At 38.6% G+C, this 23481-nt stretch overlaps 1 protein-coding gene across 1 annotated transcript in view; it reads left to right on the forward strand.

Moving 5' to 3' along the window:
- Window positions 1-21874, forward strand: part of si:ch73-335l21.1 (insulin receptor substrate 1-B) — a 49369-nt gene extending 27495 nt beyond the window's left edge. Inside the window, exon 3 of the mRNA XM_053629281.1 lies at window positions 21205-21874. Coding sequence (XP_053485256.1) covers window positions 21205-21212 — 8 coding nt within the window. The 3' untranslated portion in view covers window positions 21213-21874. The remainder of the gene's footprint in view (window positions 1-21204) is intronic.
- The last annotated feature ends 1607 nt before the right edge of the window (window positions 21875-23481 follow it).

Below are 23481 nucleotides of genomic sequence, written 5' to 3' on the forward strand. Positions count from 1 at the left end.
TACTCAAACCAGCCCGTCTGGCACCAACAATCATGCCACCGCCAAAATCTCTGAGATCACATTTTTCCCCATTCTGATTGTTGATGTGAACGTTACCCGAAGTTGCTGGTTTGTATCTGCATGATTTTATGCACTACAATGCCGCCACACAATTAGCAGATTAGATAATTGCATGAATGAGTAGGTGTACAGGTGTTCCTAATAAAGTGTTTGGTGAGTGTTTTATGTTTCACTAGAGAAAGAATGGAGAAAAAGCAGTAGTGGATGGCTTATTGCTGAGAATCGCTCCTTACTTGCCCTTAGGTATAACAATCAACCAAATAGGGAACAGTCTGAAATTTTATGTTAAAATATTTAAAAAGAATATCTAATATTAAGCCTCAACTGGATAGTGTCTCTGTAAATTAAACTCACTGCACATCTGCACTTTCTGCATATTTGGGCTTAGTATCGGGCTCTATTGGACCAGTGGCAGTTATAGCCAGTTATAGCAAATCAGACTACAACGCAACCCCTGAAGCATGAAGAGAACATGCAAACTCAGGGCACACACACAAAGGGCAGAGGCAGGAATCGATCCCCCAACCCTAGAGGTGCGAGGCAAATGGTCTAACCACTAAGCAACCGTGCCCCCCCCCACTAAAAACATAATCAAGACGCAATTAATTTTGACACTCAGGCACAAAAAGACAAGGAAATATATTCACTTGCACGTTGACTTATACTTTCCTGCTCAGCTAGTCAGTGTTTTCCTGATGCACAGCACCATAGATACGCACAGCATGCTTTTGGAAGTATGCATGTCTGTCTGCATGTCTGCACGTGCGTTCCTTAAATCCCCTCTCTGAGTCACAACAGGTATGTAAACATGCTTTAATGCATAAACACAGACACATAAATACATTAATTTCTGCTTATTTTCACTTAGTTTTACACCTTTAATTATATTAGTTTTATAAAAGGCCATGCCTTCTTCACTGGGACTGACAGACACAGAGGCCTATAGACTGGTCTACTAATTTGGTTGGTCAAACAGCATACCAAGAGTGCTGATATTTAGTATAACAGAACTGATACTGAACTGAACTGATATTTTCATTGATGGAGCAAAAATAAAACAAATATATTTCGCGACATTCAGTCTGAAATGTCAGTTACTTGATATAAATTTCTTATTTATAGAAAATTGAATAATAGAATAGAACTGTTGTATAAAAGCGATATCACATTATGAAATCTGATGAATTCTTCATATAATGAAGAGAAAAGTTTTAGAGAAGACTAATTCTACTCTACGTAGCAATACATACTAGAATTCCATTAATGCTATATATGCTATATATATATATATATATATATATATATATGGCAACCTGAGTAAACACAAAATACAGTTTTTAAATGATAATGTTATTTATTGAAGCAAAAAGTTATCCAATGCCAACTGGGTCTGTGTGAAAATGTATTTGCCCCCATTGTTACTAATACCTCAAATCTATGAAACTGCATTCATAATGGGGTTCAGCTGGACTAGACACAGCCAGGCCTGATTATTGCAAACTCTGTTCAATCAAATCAACATTTAATTAGAACTTTTTCAACAGCGTGAAGTTGGTTAAAAGGTCTTACCCAGTAACAAACTATGCTAAAATTGAAAGAAATTCCAGAAATGATGAGGAAGAACATGATTGAAATACATCAGTCTGGGAAGAATTACAGAGCTATTTCAAAGGCTCTGGGACTCCAAAGAAGCACAGTGAGAGGCTATTATCTCCATAGCCATTATCCCCATTAGAGCCATTATCTCCAAAGCTAAACCACTGCTAACCCAGAAGAACATTAAGTCTCATCTGAATTTTGCCAAAACACACCTTGATGATCCTCAAACCTTTTGGGAGAATGTTCTGTGGATTGGTGAGATTGATTTGGTTTACATCTGGCGTAAACCAAACACAGAATTCCACAAAAAGAACATCATACCTACGGAAAAGCATGGTGGTGGAAGTGTGATGGTGTGGGGATGCTTTGCTGCTTTCAGCGCCTGGACAACTTGCAATAATCGAGGAAAACATGAATTCTGCTCTCTACCAGAAAATCCTAAAGGAGAATGTCTGGTCTTCAGTCCATAAATTGAAACTCAAGTGCAACTGGATTATGCAGCAAGACAATGATCCAAAGCACAGGAGTAAGTCCTAGTCCTAGAAGTAAGTGAAAGACTGATCTCCAGTTATCTGAAGTGTTTGGTTACAGTTATCGCTGGTAAAGGTGGCACGACCAGATTTTAATTTTAAGGGGGAAATTAATTGTTTACATGGGTAATAGGTGTTGGATATTTTTTGCTTCAATAAAAAAAATATATAAATAGAAACTATATTGTGTTTATTCAGGTTGCCTTAGTTTTATGTTGTATTTTGTTTGAAGATCTAAAAATATTTAATATGAGATATACACAAAAACAGAAGAAATAGGGATGGGCAAATACTTTTTCACAGCACTGTATCTAGAATGGCCTTCATTGAGATTACATTGTGGCCATTTCTCAATATGCGTTCTTATGCGATTTTGTGTCTTTGTGAACTCACGCATGTCAATTCTCGCAAAGATCTGTGTCCTCTTGCGTTCTGTGTCCTCTTGTCCTTCTGAGTTCGTTCTTTCAAGGTAGCCTGGTAAGACCAGTCTTCACAAGAACGTAAGTTTGTTCTTTGCGTTCTTAGAATTGAGAAACAGCCTCTGACTGAGGAGAGAGAGAGAGAGAGAGAGAGAGAGAGAGAGAGAGAGAGAGAGAGAATGAAGGAAAGAAAAAAAAAGAAAGGAAGTTATTAGAAAAAGAGGAAGAATGCTCCAGAGCAATTTGCAGATAGCCGTCTTTGCATAAGCAGGCAAATCTTATTACTATTATTATACATTTTCCTCTCAGGTATTCTCACACACTGTTGCATTTTGGAAAGCAAATACAGATTGTTCTCTCTGTCTGCTCCATGTGGCACTGATCCAGTCAGCCATATTTACTTTAGCCAAAATTAATCCTTTTTGAACGACGTCCAACAGCTCAGTTGTTCAACAGAAGCTGAGTTCACACTCACACATTCGGACTCACTGGCCACTGTTGTAACGATAAGAATAGACCTGCAAGCAGAGATGGTACTCTGCCCTGTGACTGAACAGGAATATTTAAGCAAATATTGAGAAATGTATTTGATAAATGGCAAAGATGAGACAGAGAGAGAGGGAGAGAGAGAATGGGAGAGAGAGCAATTACAAGAATGAACACTTGAAGTGGACTTTGATTTCTACTTGTGTTTACGTCAAAGGAAGTGGGATATGCTTGGTTGCCGTAGCAGTGCTGATGAGTACAACTTTCCTCCACCTCACTTGCATTTATTCACTCTCTTTTCTGTTCCTTTCTTTCTGCACGGTCTTTTTTCCCCAGCAGCTCACACCATTCAGTTCTTCCTTGCTGCTGCTTGGTTTATCTCAAGTTTATCACCTTGCCTCATCATCTTGTTGTCCACAGATTGTTTGTCCTCTCACACACTCAGTCTCACTCTATCAGGGAAAAGAACAACAGCATGTGACCTGCTACTCACTGTGCTTCATGGTTCATGGACTGTCTAAGCAACTGCTGCTTTTGTTATGGTGTTGTCACGGTCGCTTCCACTGTGTGCTGAAGTTGGTGCGGGTTTAACTGAAACGGTCTTGTAAGCAAGTGTGTTTGTGGCAGAGCCTGTATGTGTGTGTGGTTGTGTAGCAGCTGTAGTAGTCAACCTGATAGGACTCATTCCAGGGGTTGGTGGGGGAAAATAGTGAGTTATGTGCAAGGACAGGTTAAGGGTAAAAGCAGATGCATCCTTCTGATATGAACTTAAAATGCTTTAGTGTGTTTGAGGCCAGACATGCGGAAAGGCTGTCTGTGTGTATTGTAACCATACATATACACATTAGAGGCGTAGATAGCTGATGACATCACTGTGTACAGAGCAATGTAAAGCCATATGGCCACCATGCTGTAAAATTAAATGATTGTCTATATGATGTTTAAGTGATGTAAACATGTTCTAAAAGTATGCAGCATTCCCTGCAGAAGTGACAGAACAATTTAGGTGTAAATATTAATTTACAAATGGGCTTAATTAGATGATTTTATACGTTATAAGAGTTACCTTATATTTATAGCTTATGAATTAGCTTGTGTGCCAAGCATTATTCAAAGAATCATTAGTTATTTTAGCCAGCCAAGTTTCTCTGCATATTTTAGCTAGCTGAAAGATCAGTTAAGTAATTAAAGCAACACAGTCATATTGTTGTAGCCAAATTTATTCAATTCAATTTAATTTTATTTGTATAGTGCTTTTAACAATGAACATTGTCTCGAAGCAGCTTTACAGAAACATATAAACACAGGATACAGATTTTAAGTGTGTGAATTTACCCCTATTGAGCAAGCCGGTGGCGACGGTGCCGAGGAAAAACTCCCTAAGATGATATGAGGAAGAAACCTTGAGAGGAACCAGACTCAGAAGGGAACCCATCCTCATCTGGGTAACAATGGAGAGTGTGAAAGTAAAAGAAAGTTCATTATGGTTTTTATATGAAGTCTGTTTTGTTGAACTAATCCAATGTTCACCAAAGGAGACTTGAGTGCAAAATTGTGTGTGGTAATTGCAGTCCTAAAGCCATAGCAGCAACCATAATCCCAGCAACCACAGCAAGAACGTCCTTGTGGAACTGAGGTCCAAAACCATTTCCATGGTACTTCAAGCGGTACCATCCTCAGTAATTGCCAGGCTGTCGCCTCCAGTTGATGAGAGTTTATGTGTATAATAATCCACAGTTTACATGAATTGTTTGTTTTTTGTTTTTTTTAAATCCCTACATCTTCTATGTAGATCTCAATTGTTGGGGGGAAAAAAAAGACCTTTAATCAGTCTCCCCAGGATTTCATGATTTTGCGATCACAGAAATGAGCGCAAAATCAAGCAAATTCTGCAATATTCAGAGGAGCTTGCCATTTTTCAAAATTACCGCAGATTTGGGCCAAGACACTTCATGTGACATCATTACAACGTGCATTCAGCATAAAGGCCTCTTCGATTCACATGCATCGAACATGAATACAGCTAAAAGGTCTCATTTACCAACAAACATCACTGTGCCGTAGCAAAAACAAGTATTTTTGGCCACAACAATCACAAATATCCTGTACGGACTGATTAATTCTGTTACTATCATAAAAGACCTTGCAAAAATTGTGAAAATGAATCTACAGGGGACCTTTTGTTTCTAGGGGTATATACAACCTGAGTCATGCCTTTAGTAATGTCCCATCTAGATCAGTGATATTCAAGTATAATTTGAGATAAATTACATGCTTAAAATACAAAGCAGCTAAGTGAATGGCAACAACAGTTACCTTTTAAGGTCTGACCATTTTTGATTAGTTCACAGCTATAGATCAGACACATCGGTTGGAAGTAGTCATGCTTTATATTTACAGTGCAGCTTCACATTACCACTTTAGATTTGCGCCATTCACTCGTAACAGACGAGCCATTTGTTTTGGGCTTGGAGTGCAGAATAACTGCATACATTCAGTTTTTGTTGTCAACTTTTTTTATCAGTCATGTCATCAGTTCATTGACAAGATCAGAGAAGGTAAATCGTAATAAAAAAAACAGCTGCCTTTATAAATCGATGTGATTGGTCACAACGGAGGATCTGCTACAGTCATGATGTTTCATGTTTAACTACACTGAGCTATGGACAGTTTTTTCATATGTTACAATCTGCAGAAATACATATCTGGGTCTGTATCCGAACCTTGGCTCACCAGTTGAAGGGCCCTGATTTAGACTGTATATCTTGTAATTGGAGTGACTGTACTCTTTTATAGGTCAAGTGTCATGGGTTCAGTGTAATGGAAAGATCAGAAATTTTGGGGCAATATTTGGTCTGACACTAGTGTAAATGAATGTACACATAAGACCAAAATAAACAGTCACACATAAAGACTAAAACAAACCAGAAAACCTCTGGTTGCTGTCAGGGGAGAACAGTGAAGTTAGATACAGTGTATGGTTAGGGGTTGTGTTCAGTGTTTGGAGTAGGCGTAGCAACATTCTGCATACCAGTACGAATGGAAATGGGGATATACCTCACAAATGTAGTTATACCTGTGTGTGTGTGTGTGTGTGTGTGTTTATCTTTTTGCTGCCTCTTTTTCCTCTGTCAAATGGCCTAAAGCCCAACTGGCACTGTTTGTAGTTGGTGAGTCAGCAGTCATATTTTAGCTGCAGAACATTGTGTGTGTGTGTGTGTGTGTGAATTCTCTCTCTCTATTAGTGAGTATATCCTGCAGGATCAGTCCAATCAGGCAGCCAATAAGAGCTCGCAAACAGACCCACTCTTCCACAGTTCTACATTTTAACATTGAATAACTGTTTAAAAAAAATTGTTCCAACTATAAAACCTTGCTCCAACTACTGGATGGAAAGACTACATGTACTACATGTACTAAATGTACATTTGGCCTGGTCCAGGCCCAGTTTTTCCATGAAAATCCTGTCCCTGTTTATACATCACACCCCCTTTTGCAAGTCTTGATGTTGCTTAAGTTCTCTGGTTCTGTTTCTGAAGAGTTACTCAAGTCTAGTCAGGTCTCATGTCACTCCTCTGGAGCCAGTACTCTCTCCACAGATCACTCTTCTGTAAATCAAGTCCCCCCTACACACACACACACACACACACACACACACACACACAGTAATGATTTTCAGTTGCACATTCACCACATAAACAGATGGCTATATATAGCACTGGGTATCACATCAAGTTTTCAGGATACACTTGATACACTTTTTGGAAATCCCAGTCCTGCCTCCACATGCTGTCACTCCTCCATTCACTGTACTCATTTTACACACTCACTTTACTTTAGTCATTTCTTATGTTCATATGAAAAATGATATGAATTTTTTTGTCGAGATTGTCGAGGTAAAACCAACATCAAAGAGTACAAAAGCGTGTTTGTTTTCCAAAGCTAACAAATCACTTGATCCACCCTAGTTATACATCACCGTTTAGTGCTTTCATGTGCTTATCAGAAGTTCCTTTTTTTTTCTATGTAAATCTACAATACTTCAATACTACTATGAATTCAGAGAAACTAAGGATAGTTTTTACAGCTGATGGGAGAGGTTTTCTTTCGTGGCTCAATATTTCGGTGCTCTTTTAGACAGTATGAAGCAGCATTGACAGTGTTTGAGATTTAACTTTGAGTCCCAGCTGTCATGGCAAACCCAATTCACCATCTTCCCATTGTCTCTTTTAAGCTGATAGGACACTAGACTCTGGACAGTAATACAGATTTAATCAAGCAATTACTGTCTGGGGAATTTTGATGATGAACAATATCATCATTATGGAAATTCACTTACAGTGTACTCTGATTGTCATTGATGCTTACCGTCATTCATTAATCTCCAGTAACGGCTTTATCCAGAGCAAGGCCTCATGCGCACACGCATTCACACCTAGGTGCAATTTAGGGGCCGTTTACACAACAACGTTTTCAACTAAAATCTTTTTTTGCGTTTTGGCTGTTCGTTTACACGACAATGGGCCTGAAAGCGCAAACTTTTAAAACAGGTTTAAAAGTGCAAACACGTCTCCGTGTAAACGTACAAAAACGAGAATTTGTGAAAAAATGCACGAGACATTCAAAACTACAATGTTGGACTACAGGACAGTGTTTGTGCTGCTCATGATTTTGAGTTTATTGACGCTTCTCCAGCAAAGTGTAGATTTACTGCATCACTACTACAACCAGCGGAGACGCATTTGTTACATACAATTATTATGTTACAACTCTGTTACAATTATCTACATATATCCACATCTACACAGACGAACCTTATAATTATCTTTGGAATTGTCTGTTTTGGAGTATATCTGTATCCTTTTGTTGCTAATAAAATATAGAAAGCAGACTGAATGCCAGTGTCTCACTATTTGCACTATTTCGGGGGGGTTTTCAGTATTTAATACTGAGCGAGTTTTGTTAACAGAATTCTGACCTGGAGCACAAGAAAAGCTAAAAGATGGGGTTGAAGACAGAAAAATCCATTTCCACAATGAAAAAAACTTTATGCACAGTTCATGTACATTAAATTATATTACATTAGGGACGTCTCAGCATTTATTAACCAAGAAAAATAAGCCGAATCTATGCTTGATAATCGTGAGTTTTCACAATTCCTTATGACAATGAATAAAATTAACTATCGAGATTCTAAGTAACTGGAGACAGAACTTTTTTTGTACTCCACGTAGATCATAAACCATTGAAATCATTTGAGAAATGTAAACATTATTGTGGTTTTTCTGCATACAAAGCACAATAATGTTTACATTATGTTTATATTTCTGTTTTTACTTGTATTTGTTTATAGGGCAGTCTTACCCGGATCAATATTGCGGACACGCTGACATGAATGCTTATGAGCGCAGGCGCGTACTGTTTCTTTACAAAGTGACATCGCCAACTACTGGCCTGGCATGCATAATACAGCGTTTTTAGTCTCTTTCGCGGATCCATGTGAACGGAGATCTTTTGACAACATTGTCGTCTGTACACAAAATTTTTCAAAAATGCAAAGGAAACACTTCTCCGTTTTTAGTACATCGTTGTCAGGTAAACGTATCCTTAGAGTAGTCAGTCCAACTACCGGCATGTTTTTTTGGGAGGTCAGAGGAAACCAGAGAAGTCCGAGGAATCCCACACAGGCATGGGGAGAACATGCAAAAAAGCACACCGACAGTAACCCGAGCTCAGGATGAAACCAGGGACCCTGGAGCTGTGAAGCGCCAACACTACCCTCTGCACCACTGTGCTTCCCCAAACTTTACATTATGATCTTTGTCTTATACTAATATAATTACATCCTCAACTAACTTCTTATAAGAAATAATGATTCATTAAGACAACTCTATCAATTGGCTCATGATCAGTTATAATCAATAATGGCTGCAATTATATTGTAAACATAGCTCCTATTTCATCTATTCATGCCTTCTAACATTATGGCATCGCGTAACTGAACCGATCACCGTATAGACTGGATTATAAATACAGTGATGGCATGTGTGCAAGCAGGACGAAATGTGTAAAATAGCAGTACATGATCCCAACAGTTTATCCACAACATGATTTCAAATAAACATTTTGAAGAAAGCTTTAAGGGATATACTGTATGTACAGTGTGCTATATACAATCTGCATATTATAATACTGAGGTATATATTTATATATAACTCAATTATATAATTATAACTCTATTATATAAGTATCGTTAATTAACTGTTCATGTCCACCTAATGGTGCCCCATCTTTATGATTGCATGAACCAAACAAAAATGAGGATGACCGAATAAGGGACTGGCTAAATAAAGTAGAAAACTCCTATAGAAAGCCGAGCTCTTCGAAAATATATGAACGTGAAAAAGAAAGATACTCAAAATATCATCCCAGATAATAATTAGGATTTCTGACATTATCGATTATTGACTTAACACTATAGGAGCTCCTCAGCACAGCTGGAAATGAATAATCACAGCCATCCATATGCTATCAGCGCTTATTTTTCATCTGTTCACAGGCCATGAGAAAAGGCCTTTTATGCTGATCAAGGACATGTGGCTCCTGAGGCTGTCACTGTGAGGCTATCACACATTCACACGCACACACACACACACACACACATTTACACTTTCTGTGTAGAGAGTGTCTCAGGGCCTCAAAGCTGATTATATCCACTAATCAGCCACTTCTCACATGGGTAAGCGTTTGTACCATGTGTGTATGCATGACTGCATACATGTAGGTACAATAATTGTTGAGGAAAAACATTTGCACAAAGTGCAGCACTGAGAAACTTCACCCAGTCTGAAACATTTACATGCACATCAATCATTTCTAACCTCACCAGGCAGCCTTGAGCTACTTTGAGTGTTCTGTTCATAGAATACTGTGTATGTGTAAGTGACTTAAGCGAATACCCCTAGGCAGTACTGGTTACAGCTTGGTTGACACAAGACCAACTGGCAACAGGATGAATTGCATAACACACCCCTACATTTATTTAAGCAGATAACACTTTTCACAAGTTGCATTGATGCCATAGAGACACTTATACTAAGAATTAGTTTGCATTAATTGGCAAAAGGAACGATTGTTTAATTGATCAATTAAGAAATTGATGGCTAAATAAATAAAGCTAATACCTACACTGGCCCAGGAAGTTGCAGCTGAACAGCATTCATGAAGCAAGCATCATAATATTTATCATAACTGTTTTTCCATACTGTAGTTTATGGTTTTCTTTAAATACCCGAGAAGCAGTAATTCATGACTATTGGGTTTCTTTGTATGATGTACAAAGGTTCAGACTTCATAAGTGTTCTACTATCTGGACTTTCAAGTTAATCCACTGTGCTTCTGAACAGCTGAAAAATTTCCCTATGTTTTGCCTTAACCGGTGTCATCTGTTATGACTCGCTACCGTTTAGGTCAGTTTGGGTGGATAAATTATTAATAAAATAGAGGAACAGAAAAATGTAGCAACATATAAAAATGTCAGTTTCTATCATTTGGTTATCAGCAAGTAAACAGTTACTAATCTGATATACATTCCTGCACCATTGTGCTTCATCAGCTATGCAGTTTCCTTGCACACTGACCTGACATAATTTTGACGTATCTCAAGACCTCTTACTTAAGCTATTTTCACTGAAGTGTTCATTTACTAGCAATATTATGCTACAACAAACAGTAAAATCCCATCTACACTGTGTTCCACAAAAGCTTCATTCAGTTTTTCATAGTTAGCACACTGCAGTTGGATTGCTTTGATTATTCTGCCAAAATCTTAATATGCTCAAGATCTGACATTTTTCACTGAAAATATTAGCATGCGACATTGTGCAGAGTAAAACGGGGCTAACAAACCCAGAGAGTCAAAACACAAAAGATTTTCTGTTAATGAATTGCTATCATCTAATTGAGATTTGCTTTGCTAACTTTGTTGAATACCTTGCTAACTAGCTACTAAGATGTCAGCCATGTAATTTACTTAGCAAGGTTTGGACTCTATGGTTTGAATTTCCTGGGTAGGAAACTATATTTAACTTCATATTGTATTAACAATGTACTGGCTAGCAAGCATTACCCACTTTTAGCTTGCTTTGCTAGCCAGAAAAAAGGCCAACATGCGTTCCACAAATTTAGCTCTCTTGTAATGTTGTGTTCTCTTGTGATGTTGCCATGCTATTGCTTCAAGCTGCCATGTTGGTGTATTTTGTTTGTTTTATAAAAACGGTGTGTTATCGATCTCTGGGTTGGCATATGAATTTTCTACTAATTACACAGAAAAAATTACACAGGTATCCTATGTAAATGACTAAGCAGTACTTGTAGATAACACAATATTTTGAGACATTACAGTTATAAGGGTCTACATGATTACATGGTTTTAAGATTTAAGTTTCATTCAGACATGTAGAGCCAATTTATTTTCATACTTTTAAACAGTATTATGGTATATAATTTCACAAATACAGCATATTCAGACATTTTCTGACATGCAACAGTATTTTTATGTTAAAAAGTAGTTAAAAATTAAAGTAATCAATAAAATATTGGTGTAAATATGTGTATAATTCAATGACCCACTTAGTAGTTTGTGGACACTACTGGTTGTTGTTTTAATTGTCCTGCACCAGCAGTTTTTATGAATGTCCTATATTTTAGCACTTTTTTTTGGCTAAAAACGAGCAAGGCGCTCTAAATAAAATGATTTCATTTCAGTTTTTTACTTTTCTTATTAGAAATGGCAGAGATCTGGATCACTCTGATTAAGCACTTGCAACACACACTGTGTATTTGTCTCACAATACAGTCATGTGAAAAAATAAGTACACCCCATGAAAATTGTTGGCTATTTTGACATGTTTGGACAAGCAAACATTTGATCATCTTTGAAACAGTGCCTATTAATAAAGTTGATATACTTGAACAAAACCACAAGGAAAATGAGCTTTTTCAATCATTTATTCAACGGAAATATCAATAGATGCGATATTCTTCTGTGGAAAAAGTAAGTACACCCTTGGTCTCAGAAGCTAGTATTGCCCCTTTAGCAGAAATAACTTCTTGTAGGCATTTTGCATAATTGTCCACCAGGTTTGCTGGAATGTTTCACCACTCTTCCATGCAATATTCTTTCAGCTGCAAGATGTTTGAGGGTTTTCCTGCATGTACTGCCCGTTTCAAATCCCCCCACAACATTTCAATGGGATTCAAATCCAGGCTTTGACTAGGCCATTCCATAACCCTCCATTTCTTCTTTTTGAGACATTCCTTGGTGGATTTGCTAGTGTGCTTAGGATTATTATCCTGTTGAAAGGTCCACTTTCGGTTCAGCTTCAACTGTCGGACAAATGGCCTCACAATTGTCTTCAAGCACTCTTTGATATGATGCAGAATTCATAGCTGAATCAATGTCTGCACCAAACATGTCTGCTATCACTGTGGTCAAACAGCTCCATTTTTCATTCGTCTGTTCAGAGCACATTATTCCAAAAGGCCTGGTCTTTGCCTATGTGCTTATTGGCAAACTGTAGTCTTGCAAAGGCTTTTTCCTGGCTCGCCTCCCATACAGGTCAAATTTGTGTAATCTCTTTCTGATTGTAGAAGCATGCACTTTGACACCAACAGTTGCAAGACTTACTAGCATATCCTTTTAAATCCCTTGCCAGACTCATAGGCATCCACAACCTTTTTTCTGAGGGCCTTACAGAACTCTTTAGATCTTGGCATGATGACACCACACACCTCAATAACAAAGGGAACACCAGACACTAGATATGAGAGGGGTATAAATAAGACAGGTTCCACCTGCACTCCCTAAGTAGGTTCTAATCACTGACACCCAATCTTGAATACAGATTCTAATTTTATGGATTTGAAGGTGTGATAAATGTAGGGGCGCACTTTTTCCATGTGACATTTGATAGAGTGTAACACCTTTATTAATAGACACTGTTTCAAAGAGGATCAAATGTTTGCTTGTCCAAATATGTCAAAAAACCCAACAATTTCCATGGGGTGTACTTATTTTTTCAAATGCCTCTGTAACAATTAACAATGTCTGTGTAGCAAGTCCAGTTGTTCAAAGACCTTTGGTAGTGTAAAGGCACTGAAACCTTCTCTAATCCCAGAAAGGCTTACAGTAGATATATCATAATAAGGATAGCATTTCATCATATCACCAACATCTACAAATGACTCAGTGAAGTATAACAGCCTAATAGCTATGGGTGTGCAGGGTTTTCAGCAACTGAGTGAAAAGGTTTTTCTGTAGGCGGCAACTCAAGTAGTGTACACTTGATTACCCAGCAAATGATCAGCCGTACTAGGTGTACTAGAGGGTGAAAAACACCGAACTCTGCAGATAAGTGAAAGTCTAATTGGACAAAGAGGACTAGGTAGAAAGGGACTTCAGGCCACTTGCTAGTGATCAGAGGTATGCATTTACACATTGTACCACCTGTCTGCTTTTCCACATCATGCAGTAACCAGACCAAAGCGTACTGACCTCATTTAGTGTCTTTGAAAAGTGTTGCGCTACCTTGGCATTGATCTTACACGGCTCTGGAACTGTACTATAGAGCAATGAACACCATGCTTCCAAAGGATATTCGTTCAGTTGGTGTATTGATGACGGTGGTGAAGATCATGGTCTATTCATTCAGTGAGCCCTCGTGACCTGTATATATTTGCAGTGGTCTTCACTCAAAGGGAACAAGTATAATCCCCCCACAGCATTCTGCTACCTTCTCCTCTTACATGCAATTAATTTACATTTACATGTATGGCATTTGGCAGACACCCTTATCCAGAGCCAGTAGTGCACACCCAAACACACACACACACACATACACTAACTAGAGTGAGATACCAAAAGCTAATCATGGAAAGGAGGACAGAGAGAGCAGCAGGGATTTGATGATGTAATTCACAGATTATTGGCATTTCATTGTAGTCTGTGTGCATGTGCATTTGTGTGGCTGTGTGAGAGTGCATAGTGAATACTAGTGATGGCAATTCCAGCTTTTTTCAGTCAGTCAGATCATTTGGCTCGGCTCAACAATAGCAGCCGATCCTTTCAAAGTTTGTGATCATTTCACCAGTGACTGTTGTTCTTTGCCTAAGTATCGTTGAAACTGTTTCTCAAAATCCTACCTTACCTTCTAATTCACAAATTTGTGTGGCTTTGCTTTGGATTTTTATATAAAATCTATTTAACTAATTGTTCAGCCAGAAAGGCACTACAAATGTGCATTGACAAATACAGAAAACATGCCCGAATTAATGTTGTCTGCTGTGTCTGTGCTTCGTTAAAGAGATTCATTTCCATTCATCATAACTCATTCTGATCTTCCCAATGGTTCTCAAAGTGACCCCCAGGGATCGGGGTTGTATTGCCTCTGTTTTGTGATTTAAAAAAAAAACAACAAAAAAAAAAACAACTTTTGTTATAGTAATTACAACCCACCATCATAAAATCTGCTATATTTATTATTGAGTTCTCATAGGTATTAACCTGTTTGACTGGTCAATTGAATTTGGTGGATTTAATCCAAACCTCAGTAACTCAAAAACAAGAGGACCTGTAATTAATGTCAAAACTTCAGGAATAGAAAGTTGTATGGCTCCAACAAATATCCAGGATAATAAGTGATGTTTCAATACTTGTATTAAGTTCATAAAATAAATTTGTACTGAGCGGCTGTGGAATTTATTTTACAGTTAAAGTAAAACCCCTGCTCTACATGCGGTACACCTTCAACACACAGCAGTGCAGCAGGTCCTCCCTTCCACGCTGCCTAAACACACAGCTGAGATACAAACACACATCTCACCATTCACACTATCAAATAGAAAAGAAGTCTCCACCGAAGCATTTTGATTCAATTATACTGCGAGAGTAATTGCAATGGGTAGAGCTATAAGTAAAAAGAAAAACAGCTCAAAATATTCACCAAAAAGGGTTAGCTAAAAGTCGCTTACAAATGACCGATCACTAGTGTGTACACAGCTTGATTCCAAAAAGCCCTTATTCAGCATTTCTTTATCATGTAGTTGACCAATAGTGGCTACTCTTTGGGCTCAGATCTTGCAAAATATCACAAGTACCGTTAAGCAACAGTGCTCTTTTCTTCCCAAATCGAACGAGCGCCCAGCTGTACACATCTGCTGACTTCAGCACTATGACACACACTGAATGACACAAAGCGTCCTGGAGCTACAGCAGTGTCACAGCACTGAGGCTTTATGTTGACGAGCTGTGCATCAACTGCTGTCACACACTGCTGCTGCCTCTACTGCACTGTCCATATAAAATAATGCATATTGTTGCCAAAGCATTTCTATGATGAAGTGATTTTCTTATAAGTTTTTTATTTTTATTTTTAAATAACCGGTTTAGAGCATCTACAGCTGTAGTAGTAATAGCTACAGTGACTGGACATGAATATACATTGATACCACAGCCATGTAAGCAGAATTGAGATATTGACTATGAAAAAGAATTGCTTTATGCACTATATTATACATCAGAAGTCTTGCTGCTATAATGTTAGGAACAGATGAAAAATATGTTTTTGAAAAATACAGTTTAAATAAATTGAAAGTATAGTATCATTTCCTTGTGTAAATAACCATCTCATTTCAATACTATAGAAACGCGCTTAAATGCTAGACATGTTATCCACAGGAAGCTGGTACTTTTTTTTCTTGCTGTAGTAGAGCAGCAGGCTACAGCAACAGGAAGAGCAAGTCAAAACCAAGTGCAAAATATCACAGATTGATTTCCAGTGGCTCTTCCAGTGAAGGGGCTTTTTATCCCAATCAGTTTAGCAGACTGTGAGTCTGGCACAGAGAGATCTCAGTGAAGTGTGCTCATTAGACCATGCCCTGAGAGTTATTGTTTGAGCTGGATTTTATCATATAGGTTTTCTTCTTGTATGTCTTGTTTGTTTCATTGGAACTTGGCTAAATGTTTAAACTCTCATCCATACAAACCTTTTAATGGTTTAAACTAGATGCATGTTTTTAATCCCACTCTAGCCCACATCTTAAGGAATTCTAAACAGTTGTGCTCCCACACAATGTCCAATTCCACCAAGTTTATCCATTTTCCATAGCGCTTATTCTACACAGGGTCACAGGCAGCCTGGAGCCTATCCTGGGTACATGGTAGGGGACACCGTGGATGGGATGCCAACCCATCGCAGGGCACAATTACACACACACTACAGACAATTTAGAGATGCCAATCAGCCTACAGCTGTCTTTGTACTGGGGGAGGAAGCCGGAGTGCCCAGAGGAAACTCTTGAAGCATGGGGAGAGAGCATACAGGCCCCACGCACACACAGTGGGGGGTGGGAAACAAACCCCCAATCCCGGAGGTGCGAGGCAAGTGTGCTAACCGTTAATGTGCCCCCTCCACTCAGTCTATTGTTTTTGTTTTTACCTGCCCAAAAATATTTTTTATGAATTTAGTTGGTTCTATTTCCATTCTATTTCTATTACAAATATATCATTTAAAGTTGTTTGCCCTCTTCTGCAAACATAAGCTGACAGACACCCATGATTGCCTAGCGTCACTGTGATTGGCAGGGGAGTGAGTGTTTGCCATCTCAAAGAGAGGAGCTTTCTTGGAATCCTGGCCACAGATGACTGAGGCAAAAAAAAAAATCTTTGCCTTACTGTCTGGAGATCGCAAGTTTGAATTGCAATCATTATTGCATTATTGCATATCATTACTTTTTTTGTTGGGCCCGATACACACTTCTAGCTTGCTCTATGTTTTCTGGGATTTTAAATATATCTTTTATCTATGTATCATTGATCATGTATGGAGCGATGTGTGCATGTATGTATGAGTGTATGTGTTAAGGGTTAGCTAGATAGACTTCTTAACCACTTCCCTTTACTCTGGTTGGCTCTTTCTTCACCATTTACTTGACCCCAAACTAGGACAATATTACTGAGCATTCAGACACACACACACACACACAGACTACATTTCATCAGACTACATATCAATGTAGAAAGCATATGCATGTTTGTCACGCTGTTCAAACTTGATCCTGTCTTTTTGTGTCAGTGTAGCTTCTGCTATGAAATAAAAGGGATGAATACCTGTGTAAGCATGCATACACAGTGTCTCTCACATATGCCAGAATAAACACAAAAAGACATACATCATATATTGACAGCCTCTGAGGGAAAGGGAGTGTCGCTGAAATACTATCAGCAGAGCAGCAAAGCCACTCTTACACACACATTTTTATACAGTTGCAATCAAATGATTCAACCCCCAGTGCAGATCAGCTTTATTGTCAAAATGTATGCAAATTGAATCATTTTGAGACTGGAGAAGTCATTATAAGTTGCATTTGCAGTTGAATTTGGAGAAACCACTTGAAGCATTCGTTGTGTTGAACTATTTCAATTGCTTTTATTTGATTTTTTCATTGCAAACAGCTGAATGTCTGTCAATTTTGACAATAAACCTGATTTGCAGTGGGGGTTTGATGATTATGATTGCACCTGTACAGGGTCGTGGGGGAGCCTGGAGCCTATCCCAGGGAACTTGGGGCACAATCACACACACATTCACACACTACAGCTAATTTTGAAATGCCAGTCAGCCTACAGTGCATGTCTTTGGACTGGGGGAGGAAACCGGAGTACCCGTAGGAGAACAGGCTCAGTGTACACAGGTCGGAGGTGAGATTCGAACTCCCAAGAGGTGTGAGGCAAACATGCTAAACACTAAGCCACCGCTTATCCTTCAGGGTTGCGAGGAACCTGGAGCCTGTCTCAGGGAGCATCGGGCAGAAGGCTACACCCTGGACAGGATGCCAGTCCATCGCAGGGCATAATCAGATATTGTGTGTGTGTATACATAACTAGTAAAATGTCCCAGAGCAGACAGACACACACAGCACATACACACACTTTCAGAAATAGCAAGAGGAAGGAATTAACCACTGTACAGACAGAAAGAGAGGTGGCTTCAGAGGCACTGTTATATTGATCAGTGCTCAGCTGGAGAAACACACAAGGAAATGAGAGAGATTTCTCATTTCTCACAGCTCTTAAGAAAGGAATCCATCCTCCTGTCAAATAAAAACAATACAAACACTGCTGCAACTCTGTGGATGTGGATGTGGAATCTTCAACTGTCCAGTTTCAGAGAGCCTTTGCCCGCTGTAGCCTCAGATTCCTGTTCTTGGCTGACGAAGGTGGAACCTGATCTGGTCTTCTGCTGTTGTAGCTCATCCACCTCCAGGAACAACATGTTGCGTATTCTGAAATACGTTTCTGCTAACCAATCTTATTTATCTACTCTTATTTGAGTTATCGTAGACGTCCTGTTAGCTAACAAATATAAGACACATTTAAGGCCCGTTTCAGCCCATTTATAGACATTTGACTGTTTTCAAGTTTGAAATATTATTGCTATATTAGCAGAAAATGTAGCTTCTTTCTGTATTTATTTAATAATACAAAATTTAATGAGATATATTGGATGCAATTGGCTGTATTCAAGGTATTTTCACTTGAAGTGCGTACGTGTTGCAGTACATATGTGTGTGCCAGTTTCCTCTGTCTTCTTGTGATTGTGAGAGTCACTAAGTTGTTGTGTTTTGGATAGCACAGCTTGTTCTGGTCCGACTAAATATAGCATCGCAAGAGAAGGAACAGAGGTGGGGCTGGGAAGAGGGGTCTTTTTAACATTTAGACCAGAGGACAAGGCAGAACAGAACATCAGATAGGCTTTTGCCCTCTTTGTGGTCAGGGATATTGGTAGTTGTTCACCAATTAGTGCTGTGGTCTACGTCAGTCATTTGAGTAAGCATGTTGCCAATAACCTACTTCCATACTGTGTGCAAAAACTGCTGTTTCCCCAGTTCATGGCTCCATTTGTGGTGTCAGTATGAACACAGAGGAACTTACAGATGCAGGCTCTTGCTGCTTTATTTTTTTAGAAAATGTCCTGCAGCTCTCAGTGTGTGAGTTTGACCTGATGCTGAAGGTCTAGGTTGAGGTTCACAGAAGCTCAGTGAGGAAAGTTGTTTATTGATTTTTTGATTTAATGGAAGTAGAGGCAGGTATTGGGGCAAGGTGACTTAGTGGTTAGCACATTTGCCTTGTGCAAATCCAGGGTGGAGGCTTCGATTCCCATGGTTGGGGGTTTGAGTCCTACCTCTATCCTGTTTGCACAGAGTTTGCGTGTTCTCTCCGTTCCTCTGGATATTCTGGTTTCCTTCCCAGTCCAAAGACATGTGTTGTAGGCTGATTGGCATTTCCAAATTGTCCGTAGTGTGTGAGTGGTGTGTGATTGTGTCCTGCAAGGGGTTGGCACCTTGTCCCGCCTTGTGCCCCGAATCCCCTGTGATAGGCTCCCAGGCTCCCTGCAACCCTGTGTTGGATAAGTGGTATGGAATATGGGTGGATGGAGACAGGTATTGACATGTCTCTGTCAATGGTTATCTGCTAACTACTATGCTATATGCATGTGATCATGTAAGGCAGTGTTAATGTTCACTCAGGAAGTTCATACCACTTTCTATTTTGATGGGCTTGTCTAGCGTGATTCTTGTTACTTAACTAAGTGTCCTTAAACAATCTGAAAAAAAAATCTGAAAATACATTTTAGAAATGTCTTAAATTCTCATTTTCATGTCTGAGATTTTAGGCCATTTGGGCTCTTTTTTTCTCTAATGTTATTGAATCTTGATAAACATGAGACAGGGCTGATGGTTAAACTGATAGCTACGTACTATTGAGCTAGCATACACAAAGACATGCTGATGTATAGAAATGCACCTGTTTTACTGGAAAGCAGTAAATACTGGTTTAGTGGTATTCCCACCCAACAACTCCAAAACTAACTGAATACTGTGTTGTAAAACTTGTAACTCTGTATGTTTTTTTAGTGGAGTTGATGAAGAGTGCTGTTATAATATTTATTGGTATAGTGCCATTGCAAATTAAGTCTTAAATTACAAGTGGCATTTGAAAAAGTAGCATTTTGTACTGAAGTAATGAATTTAGCTCCAGGATGTGTGCATACACCCTGGATGTCATTGTTGCTGTTTTGCATTAGTAACCAACTAGTGAAATTGGTCTGAGCCTATTGCTTATGCTTCTTTTCTCAGATCATATTTAAGATAAACATCATTATCAATGCATTCATATTACAAACAGAGGGACGTTTCCAACCTTATTTCGATATCACATAATGTTCTACACAAATTAGCCGACTGTGTTCCCTGCCGTCTGGGTTTGTTTGTCCGTTTTAAAATCACTCACACACAGTAATCAGAGAAAGTGACAGGATATTAGTCACTGGAAAAAATGGAGCAGTGGAGTGATAAAGTCCACGCTGTTCTTTGTTTATCGAGGTCTGATTGTCATGGATTTGGGTTCGACTATGTTTTCAGTCATTGTCGATTTTTAATATTCCTAAGATGACGTCTGTGTGCTTCTTGTCCAAGATCACATGCACTCACAGACATATAAACATGGTCACGTTTTTTCTGCTCGCCTTCAGGTATATGTGTCTTCAAATGTAATATTCCTCGTATTGCTGCCACTGGAACAGAACGCAAACATAAACTATGTTAATGTGCGTCATCTTGGCTATTTGCTGTTAGCTTAATGTATACTTGACCCTCTTTTGTTCAGGTTAAAGAAGCTACTAGAAAATGTTGACTCATTCTATTGATTTTTATAATACAGTTCTGCTCTTATTAAAGCTAATTATGTTGTGTAGGGGAAAGCATGGCTCTTGTGCGTGACACAAAATCTTTACTTTTGCTGATGTTTAACAAGACCAACTGGTCATATTGCATTTTAGAAGTATAATCTTAAGTCATAAAAAGATACAATCTTATTTCATTTGGTGATTAATTGCTTGCAAGTGAACCTCAATGAAAGATGCTTTGAATTAAAGAGAAATTCAGAAAAAAAAAATTGTTAAAAACGTAACTAATATAAAATTTACACTTCAGAACTTAGCGTTCTTCTTTCTGGTGCTAAATCTAACCAAAACCTTTCTTCTCTTTTTCAGAATGTTGAAGTATTGTCCTGGTCCTCTGGAATACTGAGGAATGAAGTCCCAGAGTTTTCCTGCTCACACAGTGTGTGACAATTTGACTCTTGGAAAACAAACAGGCAGAGAGATGTGTGTGTGTGTGTGCGTGTGCATGTGTGTGCGTGTGCGCCTGTGCACAAGGTCCAGCCGCCTCTTTGGCACTTCGGAAAAAGACTGATAAACAGAGATTTCATCTCTGTTTTTAGTTTGACTTATTGCAGCAATCAGTACGAGTGAGTGCCAAAAGAACTCTCCTTGCTGCCCAGATTGGTTTTGTAACAAATAAAAACCGCAACCAATCAGAAGACAGAATGAAAAACGCCTGCCGAGCGAGAGCCAATGAGGTCCGGCAATCGAGCGCGTGAACAGTTTGGCAAAAGGATTCAGTCAAACAACGGAACTTGAGGATCACGATTCTTGAATTATGAAGAAAAAAAAAGTGCCTATTGTTTTGATTGTGGTTATTTGAAAGAAGACTTTCAGATGGATTTTGACTGAAGAACTGCTGGGAAGGCAAAATCACCAAGAAAAAGATGTGATACTACAGTGTGAATAGTTCAGATGATGGTGATGCTGTATGAGTCTTTGCTGTGATGTTTAGTTCATTAGTATAGCAGCTTTACCATAAGCTTCAGTACTCAGTCTCACTACTGACTGTCTCTGTCGATTCCTTCTCACAACACTGTCTATATATTTCACCTCTCACTGTTTTCCTGATTCTTCTCTTTTTGCTTCGTTCGTTGACGTTGTTTCATTTTTTCTGTGTCTCTTTTTAACTCTTGTCTTCTTTTTATGTGATTTAAATGTCCCAACTATGCAGTAGTACTTTAGTGCCTATCTGTAGCTCTGCACCTCTCCTGCGTTCTCGCTCAGCCCGTGCTCCTACGGTAGCATGTAACCCAGTGCGCTATTTTTATCTGTACATTTTAGGTGGGGTGTTTCTCCGTGATGGTGCCTGCTGTTACTTACCTCATGCAAACATGCTAGCTGATCCAGTCCATGGTGGACTGTACAAATTATGTTTCAAAAAGGAATGTGAAAAACGTTATCCATTTCAAGAGTTCTGTGGATGATTGCCCTTTTTCACTGATTTTTCACAGACCTTTGCTGGTTTTCTTACAATGGTTTAAAATAAGGCTCAGCGACATGACATCAGTGTTAAACGGAACATCTGTGTGTAGCATGAAACACCAGTCTACATTGGTTGATATGATCAAAGGCAAACAGTGCCAAAGTTATAATATAAGGAACTCTTATAGCTTATAGTTCTATAATGTCATGGTTAATTTTGGAATGCTTTTCTATTTTCGTTTTCTGGCATTATTATCACTTTAATTCCTCTTTTAATGATGGTTAGCTACCTTCTAAAGATCATTTTCAGTTTCAGTATATTTATGCATAGGGAGAAGGCTGTTGGTGCACAATGGCCTGCCTCTAAAAAGACTTTTTATAGGTGTAGCTGGAATCTGATCCTGAACATCACAAGCAAAATATGCCTAATAAAGCATGCCGGTGTGCAGACTTAATACAAAGAAGTACGTTGTTTTCTAAAAATTTATACCAGCAGATTTCCATATTCCTGCCTATTTGTTGAGATGTCTTACAGAGACAAAATGTGAATGCCAAAATGTTAGAGATGTCCTGAACTGATAGTGAGTATCCGTTCCCTTCTTGTAGCCAGGGACCCCTTTAACTGTAAAAATAAATTTCACGGACTATCTCAGCACCAATTTATTTTTATGAACATAATCCAACTATTCGAATATAAGACAAATTTAAATGTGTACAGCAATATTCTGCCTGTTATTTGCAGCCCTGGAGCTTTTTTTATTTTTATTTTTGAATGTTCCAGCAAACGTTCCACAGAACACATTAGGTCCAAGTTGACTTTATTTATAGGGTGACATATTTTTGAGTTATTAAGGTTTGGATTAAAGCCATTTTATTCAGTTCACCAGTCAAATAGACTAATACCATAAAAACTCAATAATAAATATAATAACTGATGATGATGGATTGTGTTTTCCACCGCTGAATTAAAAATTAAAAAACAAACCCCCGGATATGCTTCCCAGATCACATTTTGAGAACCACCGATTTAAAACATGCTGTTATGATGCCTCTGATGTTTCTCATAACTGAGAACAGAGAGGCCCAGTTACTAAACCGGTAGCAATATCGGATGAGTATGAAATATAGTTGACCTAATCTGACAGCTCTTATAATCGGTATTTGATAGCAAATTGAAAAAGT

Source organism: Ictalurus furcatus, chromosome 7, assembly GCF_023375685.1.
Source record: "Ictalurus furcatus strain D&B chromosome 7, Billie_1.0, whole genome shotgun sequence".
In the NCBI taxonomy this organism is placed as follows: domain Eukaryota; kingdom Metazoa; phylum Chordata; class Actinopteri; order Siluriformes; family Ictaluridae; genus Ictalurus; species Ictalurus furcatus.